The 12347-nt window shown below is 49.9% G+C and overlaps 1 protein-coding gene across 3 annotated transcripts in view; it reads left to right on the forward strand.

The window, feature by feature from the left end:
* The window catches only part of DGKG (diacylglycerol kinase gamma), a 160401-nt gene that overhangs the window by 53058 nt on the left and 94996 nt on the right, over positions 1 to 12347 (forward strand). For 2 of the 3 annotated variants that reach the window (XM_077754424.1, XM_077754426.1), the window contains 5 exons: positions 904 to 983; positions 2130 to 2204; positions 4844 to 4929; positions 9267 to 9356; positions 11595 to 11755. In XM_077754424.1, coding sequence (XP_077610550.1) covers positions 904 to 983; positions 2130 to 2204; positions 4844 to 4929; positions 9267 to 9356; positions 11595 to 11755 — 492 coding nt within the window. The remainder of the gene's footprint in view (positions 1 to 903; positions 984 to 2129; positions 2205 to 4843; positions 4930 to 9266; positions 9357 to 11594; positions 11756 to 12347) is intronic. The other variant, XM_077754425.1, reaches the window with a different exon arrangement.

Genomic DNA, 12347 nt, shown 5'->3' on the forward strand with positions numbered 1-12347 from the left:
CAACAGTGTCATGACTGATGTCCCAGGAAGAAACTGAGTACGGGACTTACCTGAGGTGGGAAAAGCCCAAGCTGGGTGGGTACCATGGCAGCTGCCAGAGGTAAAGAGACATCCAGGGAAATAATTGGCAGGACAGGACCTTCCCTAGAAGACTAGATGAAGGATAATAGTACGTTTAAGAGAAACTGAGCCAGGAGAGAGGACCAGGTCTGTGGGGAAGGAAGACAGGTCGGGTTCGGGCTTATGAGTTTGCAGTGATTGAATGTGAGACATCTGGCTCAGGTACCCATTGGACAGTAGGAAATGTGGAACCAGGGCTCAAGAGCAAAACTGGGGCTGGAAAGGTGGATTTGGAAGGTGCTGGTGGAAGTGATGGTTAACTTCATGATTGTTATTTGATTGATGCATATGACCAGAGGACCATAACTTCTAAAATTATATTCCATTGTATCCCTCACAAAATATAATCTGGTGCTTATAAGAGCACCTGGCTGGCTCAGTCGGTGAAGTGTGGGACTCTTGATCTCAGGGTTGTGATTTCAAGCCCCACAGTAGGCATAGAGCCTACTTAAAAAAATAAATTAAAAAAATATATAATCTTGTGTTTATAGCCACAATACCATATCATCGTGCAGTTACAGTGCCATTGCCGCATCTCTGATCCCAGCCTCAAACTCTTGTCACCATTAACACTACTAAAGGCTACTGAAGCTGAAGACACTTAGCTGCTTAACCCCTCAGAAAACTCAGCCAGTGGACAAAGACGTACCTTCTAGCTACCTCTCTTCCATGCTGGAAGTGTGTCCCATCCACCTTTCCCGGAAGCCCTCTTAGCGTCAACTTTTGTCTCTTCCATCCTACTGGCTGAAAAAGAGCTAATTTCTTTTTCTTTTACCTTTTAAGTATAAGATCATCCCCACCCCGGGTACCCACCCACTGCTGGTCTTGGTGAACCCCAAGAGTGGAGGGAGACAAGGAGAAAGGTATGTTCTCTTCTTTTTCAAAATGGAGCGGCTGAGGCAACCTCACTCAGGCTTTTTCTTCCCTCAACAGGGTGGACTGCAGAGACAGGCAGATCTGGGGGTCAGTCCCATCCCTACCACTTAGCACTTTATGGCCTGGTTCAACTGACTGCTTAACATCCCCGTGCCTTGATTCCCTCCCCTATGAATGGAGATAATAATAATTTCTCCTGTCATAGCTGCATTGTGAGGATTAAAGTAGACATATGCTTAGCCTAGGGCCCATCACATGAGCCATTATCATGGCTCCCAGGGTCGGACCAAGTTCTGAGACGCCGGTTTCCTTCCCAGCCTCCCAGGTCCTTTCTTGATTTAAGAGGTGTGGCAGGACTCCTTTGATTGGGACCTCCTGGCCTGTCCATCTCCTGAGAAAGCAGGGCACTACCTCCTCAGTGAAGGAAATGCCCAGTCTCCTGGAAGCACTAAGGGAGTAAGAGGAGAGAAGGGAAAGGGGCGAAGGAGCTCTGCCTCCCTGTCCTGTTCAGCTCAGGGTGATGGACAGACAATGCAGTGATCTGGAATCTGGGTTTACAAAATAATAAATAGGGTTGAAGCAAGAACTGCAAGAACCCCTACCTAGTCCAAGGGACAAAGCACCTGCTGAACTGACCTGATTCGCTGGAGCTTCGACACCCAGCCTAGAGGTGGTCGCTGCCTCCGGCCCCTTAGCCTTTCCTTGCTCAGCCCCACCTCCTGCATTTCCTTCTGATCCCAGGATTTTGGGGGCTTTCCATAGAGGGTTCCTCGATACCTCTGTATAGTCCACAAAGAGCAGAATCACACTACCTAGAACATACAGAACATTTGGGAGAATAAAGCTTTAAGAATAGAAGCTTTATTTTCAGCAAGAGGGGGATGGTCCTGGGTTGAGTGCTACAATCTTGGATGGTGGGGAGGCCTTGAGCCAGGGTGCAAGGGTGCGGATGATGCCAGCTGGACCTGGGGCTTCAGGGTCTGCATGGCCTGTGTGCAGTCTTCTCCCTTCTTGGGTTTCAGTGGACCCAGATTCCCACTACGAGTGGACCCCAGAGGTGTTTGCCCTACCGTGCCTTCTCACAATGACATTCTCCTTCTCTGTCTCTCTCTTTCTTTTTTTTTTCCCCATAGAATTCTTCGGAAATTCCACTATCTGCTCAACCCCAAACAAGTTTTCAACCTGGACAATGGGGGGCCTACTCCAGGGTATGGAGAAATGATCCTTTTTATCTCTCCTCCTCCACCCTTCATTTCTGAAGAAGATACCTGTCTTTGGTCACCCTTCATGTCTCTTTCATCTGTGGACTTACCCTTCCTGCCATTTTACTCTTTTCATCTTCTTTTCCTCCCCTCTACTCTTATTTGCTCCTGGGGATACTCATCAACACCCCTTATGGCTAAGTCTGAGAAGTAGCCTCCTTTACCCCTCCCCGGAAAAAGTTGTTTCTGTAAAAGGGAAAAAGCACATACACCATTCATTTGATTGACAGGAAGAGCGGGCTGGTAAATTATATTAACTTATCTGCAAGGCTGTTTTTTACATTAACTTATCTGCAAGGCTGTTTTAGCTGATGTCTTCATACTGAGTAGTCATCAGGGAGGGGAGAGAGTTTTCCTGTCACTGTCAGCGGCTCACAGATCCATACTGCTGACTCAGAGTGCTGCTGCGAGTTCTGTTGGGGAGCCCTTTAGGATCGGGGCAATTGGTTATTCAGTGAAGTCACTTTTTTTCCAGGATTATCCAGTTTAGAGGTTGTTAAGCTGCCCCTGGCCCTTCTCCCGCAATGTGCCCGTTGGCTGTTTCACTGCCCAGCGGAGCGGGAGAGTGGTCAGAGGCAGCAGAGTGCAGCTCTGGTGGGAGGAGCTGGGCCCGGTGTCAGCACCGATGTGATGGCTGCGGTCCCTGGAATCTGAGGCCCCTCCGGCCTGGGGCTGGAAGGCACCCAGACTGGGCTTCTTACCAGACTGAGCTGGTGCGCTAGAGACATCTGCTGGCCAGCCCGAGCCTGTCTCCATGCCAGGTGCTCAGATCTGTACGCCAGGCTGGGCTTCCCAGAAGACAGCTGCTTTGCCCAGCCTCCATTTAACCTGCATTTCCACAGTTTCCACAAGACCCTCAGCAGGTGGGGGTGGGGAGGGGGCTGCAGGAAGGACTATAAAAAGGGACTGTGTCCCTGTCTTCAGTTGTTTGCCACAAAGCTATTATTTATATGGCTGTGATGGGGCAAGACCCAGTTAAAAGGGGGAAAGAAGCATGAATGCAAGTGCAGCACCTCTACCATGACCTACCTGCAAAACTAATTGCAATTCAGAGCCCATCTATGCTGCTACGGGTGCTGTCATAGTCACCATGATGGCAGTTACTGACCTGTGACTGAATGGCAGCCTGCGAGCTCCTATACCAGCCCCCTCTCTTTTAGGGCATCATGATGCTTGAATGCAGTACTGGAGCTTCACCTCATCCATCCTAAATTGTTTTTGCCCCACATGACAAGCCTGGTGGCTACTCCCAGGGCTGCTGGGCCCTGAGTGTCTTTGCGGGGTCAGTCTGTCTAACTGAAAGGAGCCTCCGTTCAGAATTCACTTCCTAACAGAGAGCAGAGTTCTGGAAGAGATGGAGAGGGAGGAAGTACTGATTTGCCCACAGATGCATCAGCGACTCAGAAAGCCCCAGGGTCTTCTCCGACCGCCAGGCTGGGCAAAAGGAACCTCTAAGCTTCAGTTCCCGAGTCCCACCCCGGTGTGTTCACAGGTCACATTTATTCTAAAGCAAAAGTTTTTTGCCTTTTTGTGCCAGAAACCCATTTGGCAGTTTGATGAAGCCAATGGACCTCTTCTCAGAATACTTGCTAGTGCATAAAATGAAATATAGAGGAATACCAGGCAAACTCTAACGATACTGAAAAGACAGTCATCAAAATATAAAAACACAGACTTGTGATATGGGGATATATGTGATTTACTAACACATTTTTGGCAAGGTCCAGAGACAAGTCCAATAACTATTATTAAATAAAAGCTGTGATGTGCATAACTGGTAGTAGGAGGCCTGCCACAACTGTGATAAAACATTAAAATACCTGTGATTTTGACCTCTAACAAAGTCACAGGTAGTGTTAATACCTCTGTGATTTGTTGCCCACTTCCATAATTGAAGGAGAGGCTAAGTCTCAGAACTTACGGAAGGTAAGAATTTAACACTTTCGCCTCCAAGTTCATGGCACTCTGGTTTCTATCTATAGACAATCNGCTCAGGTCAAGATCTCGTGGTTTATGAGTTTGAGCCCCATATTGGGCTCTGCTGACAGCACAGGGCCCACTTTGGATCTTCTGTCTCCTTCTCTCTGCCCCTCCCTTGTGCTTTCTCTGTCTCCCTCTCTCAAAAGTAAATTAACATTAAAAAAAAAGAGCCCTACTCTAAAAAGTAAAGGCCTCCGAGAGAAGTGGGTGCTTGCTCCCCTCGGTTCTGGACCCTCAGGACACTGGGATGAGGATCCACTAGTTCACTGCATCTGACTTAGAGGACTGTTTGTGAGGCCAGAACATGCAGGAGAGCCAGAGAGGAGTCCACACGTTGGGGGTCAGCTGTATTGGTGCCCCAAATAAGCAAACTATGGCCGCCTCTGCACAAATACAAGGATGGCTCCCCAGCGTTCTTCTCTGTACTCAGTAGTACTACTTCCTCTGTAAGTTCTGGTTTTAGAACACTAAGTGACCCTTTCAACCTCGAAAGGAATCAAGGCTATAACATACTCCCAGGGAATCGGAGAGACCCTGACTCAAGCAGTGTCAAAATGTCCGCCACAGCCTAGTAACTGAGACTGTTTTGGCCTTTTACTTCCCAGACTGAACTTTTTCCGTGATACTCCAGACTTCCGTGTTTTAGCCTGTGGCGGAGATGGGACCGTTGGCTGGATTCTGGATTGCATCGGTAAGAATGGGGCTGGGAGGGGCTTTCGAGTTTATTTAAAGTCAGAGGAAGGCAATAAACAGGAAAGAGAAATGGAGCCACATCTTATTCATCCTTGTTTCCACTCCTGGACCATTGCTTGACTACAGTGCTTGGCCATTGTATCTACCTTGGGTGGAAGAAAGAAATGGAAGGACAGGTACAGATGTAACTGTTTAGTTTCAGGCCTTGCCTCATAAACATGGCTGGGGTTTGGGCGGAGGTAGGACAGGCCAGATTGGGAAGCTCGTGGGGGAAGAGGGAGGGCGGGAATAGGTCTTCAGGCAGACCCAGGGTAGTGGATAAAGAATTAAGCATAGGTGCGTGGCCTGGGCTCACCTTGGGCTGAGCACCTGGAACCTGAGTCCGGAAAGCATGTCTAGAAGGTGCAGATCGGTACAAGCAAGGAAAAGTCATGCTGGGCTGTGTCCAATATGGTTAGATTAGAATGGCAGTGGGGAGAGCCCAGACTGGGAATCAGGAGGCCTGGGTTTCAGTCCAGCTCTGCCTGGATCGGTGGGCCCTTGGATGTCTCCTCCTCTGTAAATGCTGGGGACTAACTCTGGAATTGTCTGTCATTCCTTCCACAAATACTGCCTGTGCACCTCCACGTACCATGCTCTGCTCCAGGCACTGGAGATGGCAGCAGTGAACAAAGAGATGGAAACCCCACCCTTGCGGAGCTTCCTTTCTAGAGGGAGGAGACGGGCAATAAGCGAACAAACAAATAAACAAAAACAAGGAAAATATACAGCATGCAAAAGGTGATAAAAATACAGCAGGGAAGGGGCAAGGAGCTCAGCGAGGGGTAGGGTTGGGTCTACAATCTAAGACTGAGTGTTTCAGGAAGACGTCACACTGCAGATGACGTTTGCATGGAAACCTGGAGGAGAGGTGAACCATGCAGATACCTGAGGAAAGAGCAGTCCCTACAGGAGGAACAGCAAATACAAAGGCCCTGAGGTAGAAGCAAAGCCAGGCTGCTGAAGGCTGCAGGACCGCAGAGTGTGCTTGGCAGGGAGCATGTGAGGGAAGAGTGGCAGAGGATGTAGCGGAGCGAACGCAGGGCCAGGTCACTAGGACATGTAGGGCAGTAAATAGAATATGGCTTTCATACCAGAAACGTCCCAAGATGCTGGGTGGTTTCGAGCAAAGGAAGGACACAACAGGTCCTGAGAAGAGGGTAGAATAGAAGCAGGGAGACCAGCCAGGAGGTACCTGCAGCAACCCGTGTGAGAGGTGACCAAGGCTTGGACAGCAGGAGACACACAGGAAGTGGTGAGGGGTAGTCGGCTTTCGGATGTCTTTTGAAGATGCGGTTCACAGGATGAGAGGAAGAGAGGAGTCGGGGATGGGCGTGGGCAGACCCTGACCGGGCCCGGGAAGGCTGTGCCTCCTGGGGTCGTAAGCAGACCACCAGGAAGGGGTGGGACCACACCCGCACACCTGCCACCTTCTGCGCCCCGCGGGCGCTTGTTTCCATGGACACAAGCAGCCACCCACACTCTCCTGTCACCTCCGGCTCTGGCATTGTTTGTGGGAGCAGGGAGGCATCCTCTGGGAGCCGAGGAAGGAAAAGTTGCTCAGCGGAGGGTGGATGGCCGCAATCCTGGGAGCCGCTCACGTGGTTCCGTCTCCGTCACAAGGGAGAAAGAACGTAGGCGTTGGTGATTTTACAAAGTTCATCTGCGGAGAACACAGGGGAAAGGATATGCCCAAAACCGGAAGAAGAAAGGTCATGTAACAGGTTGGCAACATGAAGAGAAGTAACAGTGGTGGAAGGGATAACTGCATGATGCTTATTCATTCATTCATTCATTCATTCAAGAATATTTAATTACTTATTTAGCGCCTTCTGCCACCCTATGTTGGTCCTCTCATTGATCTGTTCATACTCTACAACCAGAGTGGAAAGCCTGAATGTCAGTGGGTTCATGATGTGTGCAAAGCCTATCAGTGGCTTCCCATTATTGTTAGGATAAAGACAAAAACCTTTCAAATGATCTGTAAGGTCCTGGTGCTTTAGCAGCTGCCCACCCTTCCAGCCTTACTTCCTATCTCCATTCCTCCCCTCTGGACTCCAGCCACCCAGTCCCTCTCTTGGACCCTTGAATATACCAGTCTCCCTTCTACCACAGGGCCTTTGCACAAGTGGTTCCTCCTGTCTGGTATGCTTCCTGGCCATTCCTTGCTCAATGTCAACTTCAGATCTCAGCCAAAGTGTAGCTTCCTCAGAGGACCCAGCCTCAGTCACCTTCTTATATGATCACACTTCTTCCCTTTCCAATATGAATGTGAAACTATGCCTCATTTATATGAATACCTCTTTAATATCTGTCTCTCCCTCTCAATCGTAAGCTCCGTGAGAGCCTGTGTCTTGGCACTTGGACCCACTATTAGAGCCATAACACCTAACACAGCACCAGCACATAGTAGGCCTTCCGTAAATGTGTGCAGAGATACTGTGGTAGATGAGAGGTAGATCCCCCAAGAAGGTTGCAGCGCACGATGAGTAGTCAGTTACAAAAGTCAATTGTAAGATCATCCCTAGCGCTGAAGAAACACTCTAGAGACGCACCTGACCCAGACAACGGTAAGCAAGGAGGGCCTCCCAGAAGCAGCGCCCAAGCAACAGAGAGCTTAAGGCTCTCTGGAAATACTTACGACTTAAGGCTCTGGAAATACTTCAGCATGGTTGACATGTCAAGCAGGAGGCTAGAGCGAAAGGCAGGCCCTAGTGCCATGTTAGGGGTGATGAGAGCAGCCGTGACAGAGGGAAAGCAGGGAGCAGGGAAGTGCACTGCTCGGGCTCCAGCTCAGGGAGAGCCTGCCTTGAAGGTGTGGAGAGCCCCTGGGGGCACTGAGGCTGGGAAGGCAGAGAAGAGACAGTGGCTTTAAGACCAGGGGGAAGGAGTCACACAGGAGAACCCAGACGCCGCCATAGGAATAGCTAGAAGAGGCTGTGGGGAGATGTATTAAGGAAAGAGCACATGGAAACTGAGCAGGGTGAGGGGGGCGGGGAAACTTAGGAAGACATCTGGGTTCCTAGCCTCAGCGCCATGAAGATGGTTGACCTGTTGAGACGGGGACCACAGAAGGAGCAGACATAAGGAAACCAGGGCCTTCTGGGTGAAAGGCGCAGCCTGTACAAAGGCAGGGAGGCATAAATGCAGACCGTGTGTTCTGGGAAACATGACGAAATCCATCGCCTTGCTCTGTCCCCCAGCTTACACCTCCTGGTGGTGATCTCCGCTCCCATTCTGGTCTGAGCTCCTCCGCCACTTCTGGCACAAGTCACACAGCCTGGGGACCTACGAACTCCCCTCTTGCTGGGGCAGCCCTAGCATTAGCCCAACTTGCTGATTCCTGCTTCGCCCCTCCCCCACCCTCATTCTTCAATCAGCATGACTCCCATCCCCAGGCACCAAAGCACGTTGCAGCTTATGTCAGTGGCGCCCTCTGGAGCCCAGGGGGTGCCCGTGCCTGCTCTGGCTTTCTCGGGGTGGCCTACATGTTGCTGTAGGCCTGCAGCCAGACTGAACCACACACGTTCTGCTGCGTTTTCTCTAATGGTTCGTTCTGATGCTCCTTCACAACCAGCATGGGAGATCAGGCTAGGAGTTGTGTATTTGCAAGTCTGGGGTGGGGTGGGTGGAAGTGACAAACTGGTACCTGGGTGCCAAATGACACCTTGAGGTTTTGTTTGTCAAACACAATATTATTTTTAAACTTTGAACCTGAATGACTTTAGATGAGGCAGCTTCAGTTTTCCAGAATCCCCCACTATTCCCTGATTTCTCAGACTCACCTGTTCTACGAACCATGCACCTGTCTAGCCCTTGAAGCAAGGACAGGCCTGGGCTTGTGATCACAGAGATCTGGATTCGGTCCTGTCTCTGGACTTACTTTCCCTCTCTGAACCTCAGCTTCTTCATCTATGAAGAGAATAATAATTCCTCGCAGACTTGGTCTGAGGGATAAATGGAGAAAGTATTAGTTATGATTACAGAACTACTGTTTTTGAGGTGTATGCTGTTACCCCAAAGGAGAGAATTTGGATGAAATGAGAATATGCAGGTGCAAGTTACAGGGAGACAGTCAGCTCATTGTGAAAGAATCCTTAGAAGTGGTTCACATGCTGCAGATGGAAGAACCAGCTTTGTGAGGTAGTGTGCTCTCCATCATGGGAGCTATTCAAGCAAAGAATGCTATGGAATCATCCCTGATCTTATGAAGCATAAGGTCAGGGATGATTAGATAACCCAAAGTTTCTGTAATCCAGTGGCATATGATTTCCTCTTCCTCTGTGTGGGTTGCAGATAAGGCCAACTTTGCAAAGCACCCACCGGTAGCTGTCCTGCCTCTTGGAACAGGAAATGACCTGGCCCGCTGTCTCCGCTGGGGAGGAGGTGAGTGTGCATGCAGGTGGCACTGCCCTGGGGATAAGCACTATAACCTCCAGTGATGCTCTGCAGAGCTAGGCTCAACTAGCTCAACTCAGTTCTTTTAAGAATTACATTCCAGGGGCGCCTGGGTGGCTCAGTTTAACCTTAAGCGTCTGACTTCAGCTCAGGTCATGATCTCACGGTTCATGGGTTCGAGCCCCGTGTCGGGCTCTGTGCCGACAGCTCAGAGCCTGGAGCCTGCTTCAGATTCTGTGTCTCCCTCTCTCTCTGACCCTTCTTTGCTCACACTGTCTCTATCTCTTTCTTAAAAATCAATAAAACATTAAAAAAAAATTACATTCCACATGGCCATTCCCTTGCCTTCCGCATCCTGCTGAGATTTGTGCTTACGCCTCAGTATGTTTCTATCTCCCTGAAACTATTGGCAAAGAGCCCGCCTACCCGGCAGGACATAGTCAGCTTTAGGGTAGTCTTATCTATCTCCCCCACGGTACTCGCTTGAGTAGGGGCATGCTTAGGCGTTTTCTGAATAAAATTCCCTCCTCTCCAAATTATTGCTATTCTTCTGATTTAGGACTCAGAATACAAACTTAAAAGCTACATCACTGGCTACTAGGGGCATCCAGATCATGGTAGACCCCCACGTCCATTGTCCTTTTGAAATCCCCCTGTCGGGGACCTCAGAGTGGTGACCAGCTTACAGGGCAAGGGGCAGGAGCTACAGAGAACTCTGTAGATGGCAAGAGTGCCCATGGCACTGGGATTGCTCCAGAGGACAGAGGAGGCCAGGGCAGCACATGGAAGGGACAGAGCAGTCTGGCAGGCAGAACTGGGGTGGGGTTCCAGATGGCTGATCCGTTCAGAGAGGATTCAAGGCCAGGCCAGGCAGCGGTCAGTGTTCAAAGATAGGTATATGCCTGGTGGCAGTAGATGAAGCAGGAGCCGGCCCTAGGCTAGGGAAGAGCCCTCTGCTCCAGAGGAGAATGGAGAAGGTAGTCCCATGCTCCGGACATCTAGGCAGCATAGCTCAGCACAAATTTCATGCAGGGAGAAGTGCCCTGTGCCCCCAGAGAGCCTCAAGGCCCTCAGCTGCATGGTTGCTACCATTGCTAGCTTGTGAGGCATCCCTAGGAAGCCCACCAAACTAGCAATGTGAGAATACTCTTCAAGGTTGTCCTGAAGGTGAGCAGGAACGTGGGAGTGTAATCTGAAAGGGAAGACTGACTCTCCCACTAACCTCTCATGACTTACAATTCTCTTTCTATACCACTTTTCAATTGCGGCATAAAAATTATCGTAAATATAGAGGCTTAAAACATCCATTTGTTAGCTCACTGTCGTGTTGGTCAGAAGGCCTGCGATAGCATGACTGGGTTCTCTGCTCGGGGCCTCACAGCCTGAAATGAGGGGGTTGGACAGGCTGTGCCCTTCTCTGGAGTTTCTGAACAGAGAGTTTGCTTCTAAGCTCATTCAGGTTGTTGGCAGAATTGAGTCTTTTGTGGTTGGAGGACTGAAGTCCCTACTTCCTTCCTGGTTGTTAGCTGGGCCCACGATCAAATCCTTGAGGCTTCCTTTTTCCTTGACAAATGAATCACTCCATTTTCAAAGCCAGCAACAGAGAATCTCCCTCACCTAAAATCTCTCTCAAGCTTTGAATCTATTTCTTAAGGAGAAGCCCAGTCCTTTCTAAGGACTCAGCTGATTAGGTCAGGCCCACTCAGATAGTCTCCCTTGCTTAAAGTCAACTGTGCCATATAATATACCTAATTATGGAGTGACTGTGCTATCTTATTTATAAGTCCTGGGAGCCTTGCAGGGTATATACCCAAGGAATGGAGTGGGCGGGGATAGTGGGGACCATCTTAGAACTCTGTCATACTGTCCATCTCTGACATGACAGTCCTGGAATGGACTCTTTCTTGTCCCATGTTCTCCCACCCAGCCAAATAATTCTCTAGGGTTTGTTTCAGCTACATAAGCCTACCCAGCTTTGGCCAGCTCCCACCCATACCCCAACTACTTGGGCTTCCAAATCTCCTAGTTTCTCTTAATGCCCTATTGTCCTATCCTTCTCCATGGCTCAGGGAACCTAAGTGTCTCTGGCCCCCAGACACACTCGGCGGTGGGGAAGGGGGGTGGGGGTGGGGGTCTCCTGATCACAGATGCCTACAGGGTTCTCTTCTCTGACACAACAACTTAGCCTTTCTGCTCTGGGGACAAATGTCATGCCGTGCTCCACAGGTTATGAAGGGGGCAGCTTGACAAAAATCCTGAAGGACATCGAGCAGAGCCCCTTGGTGATGCTAGACCGCTGGCATCTGGAAGTCAGCCCCAGAGAAGAGGTGGAGAACGGGGACCAGGTCCCATACAACATCATGAACAACTATTTCTCCATTGGTGTGGTGAGTTGGTCAAGGATTGCCTTTCTGCATGGAGAAATGTCCCCACTCTTTACCTCTGCCGGCTGCCCCCAGTCTTGACTTGGGTCCAAGCATCCTTGCATCTGGCCTGGGCAGGGACACCTTGAAGGTATCAAACTCTAGATTAGTGGAGAAAATTCTTTCCCCTATAATTGTTAACTAACACAAGACAATAAGAAGTTCTTTGAAAAACAAACTTACCCTTTGGATAATTTGAAACAGTTTAAAAAAAGCAACACCAGGAAATAACCAAGGGGCAAAATCAGGAGAAGACTCTCATGTGAGCTTCCAGAATTGAGAATTCTGATCCTCCAACGAGGACCATGTGGGCCCAAGCTGGCGTGGCTGGCCTAGCTGTCAGAATTCCTTCTCTCCTGTTCTCTCACCTCAGCTCAACTGCATTCCTACACTCCAGGTGCCCATGAGCCTCTGGGGGCGTCTCCTCCCAGCTGACCTCTCAGCTGAGCTCCATGCTCCTCCTTGGTGCTTCCACCGCCTTCTGCATTCACCCCATTAGTGCGATCTGTGCGTTAGATTGAAGGGATTGGTTTACTGTGCCCTGACGCACACCCCC

The sequence above is a fragment of the Crocuta crocuta genome, unplaced genomic scaffold (genome assembly GCF_008692635.1).
Source record: "Crocuta crocuta isolate KB4526 unplaced genomic scaffold, BGI_CrCroc_1.0 scaffold70, whole genome shotgun sequence".
In the NCBI taxonomy this organism is placed as follows: Eukaryota; Metazoa; Chordata; class Mammalia; order Carnivora; family Hyaenidae; genus Crocuta; species Crocuta crocuta.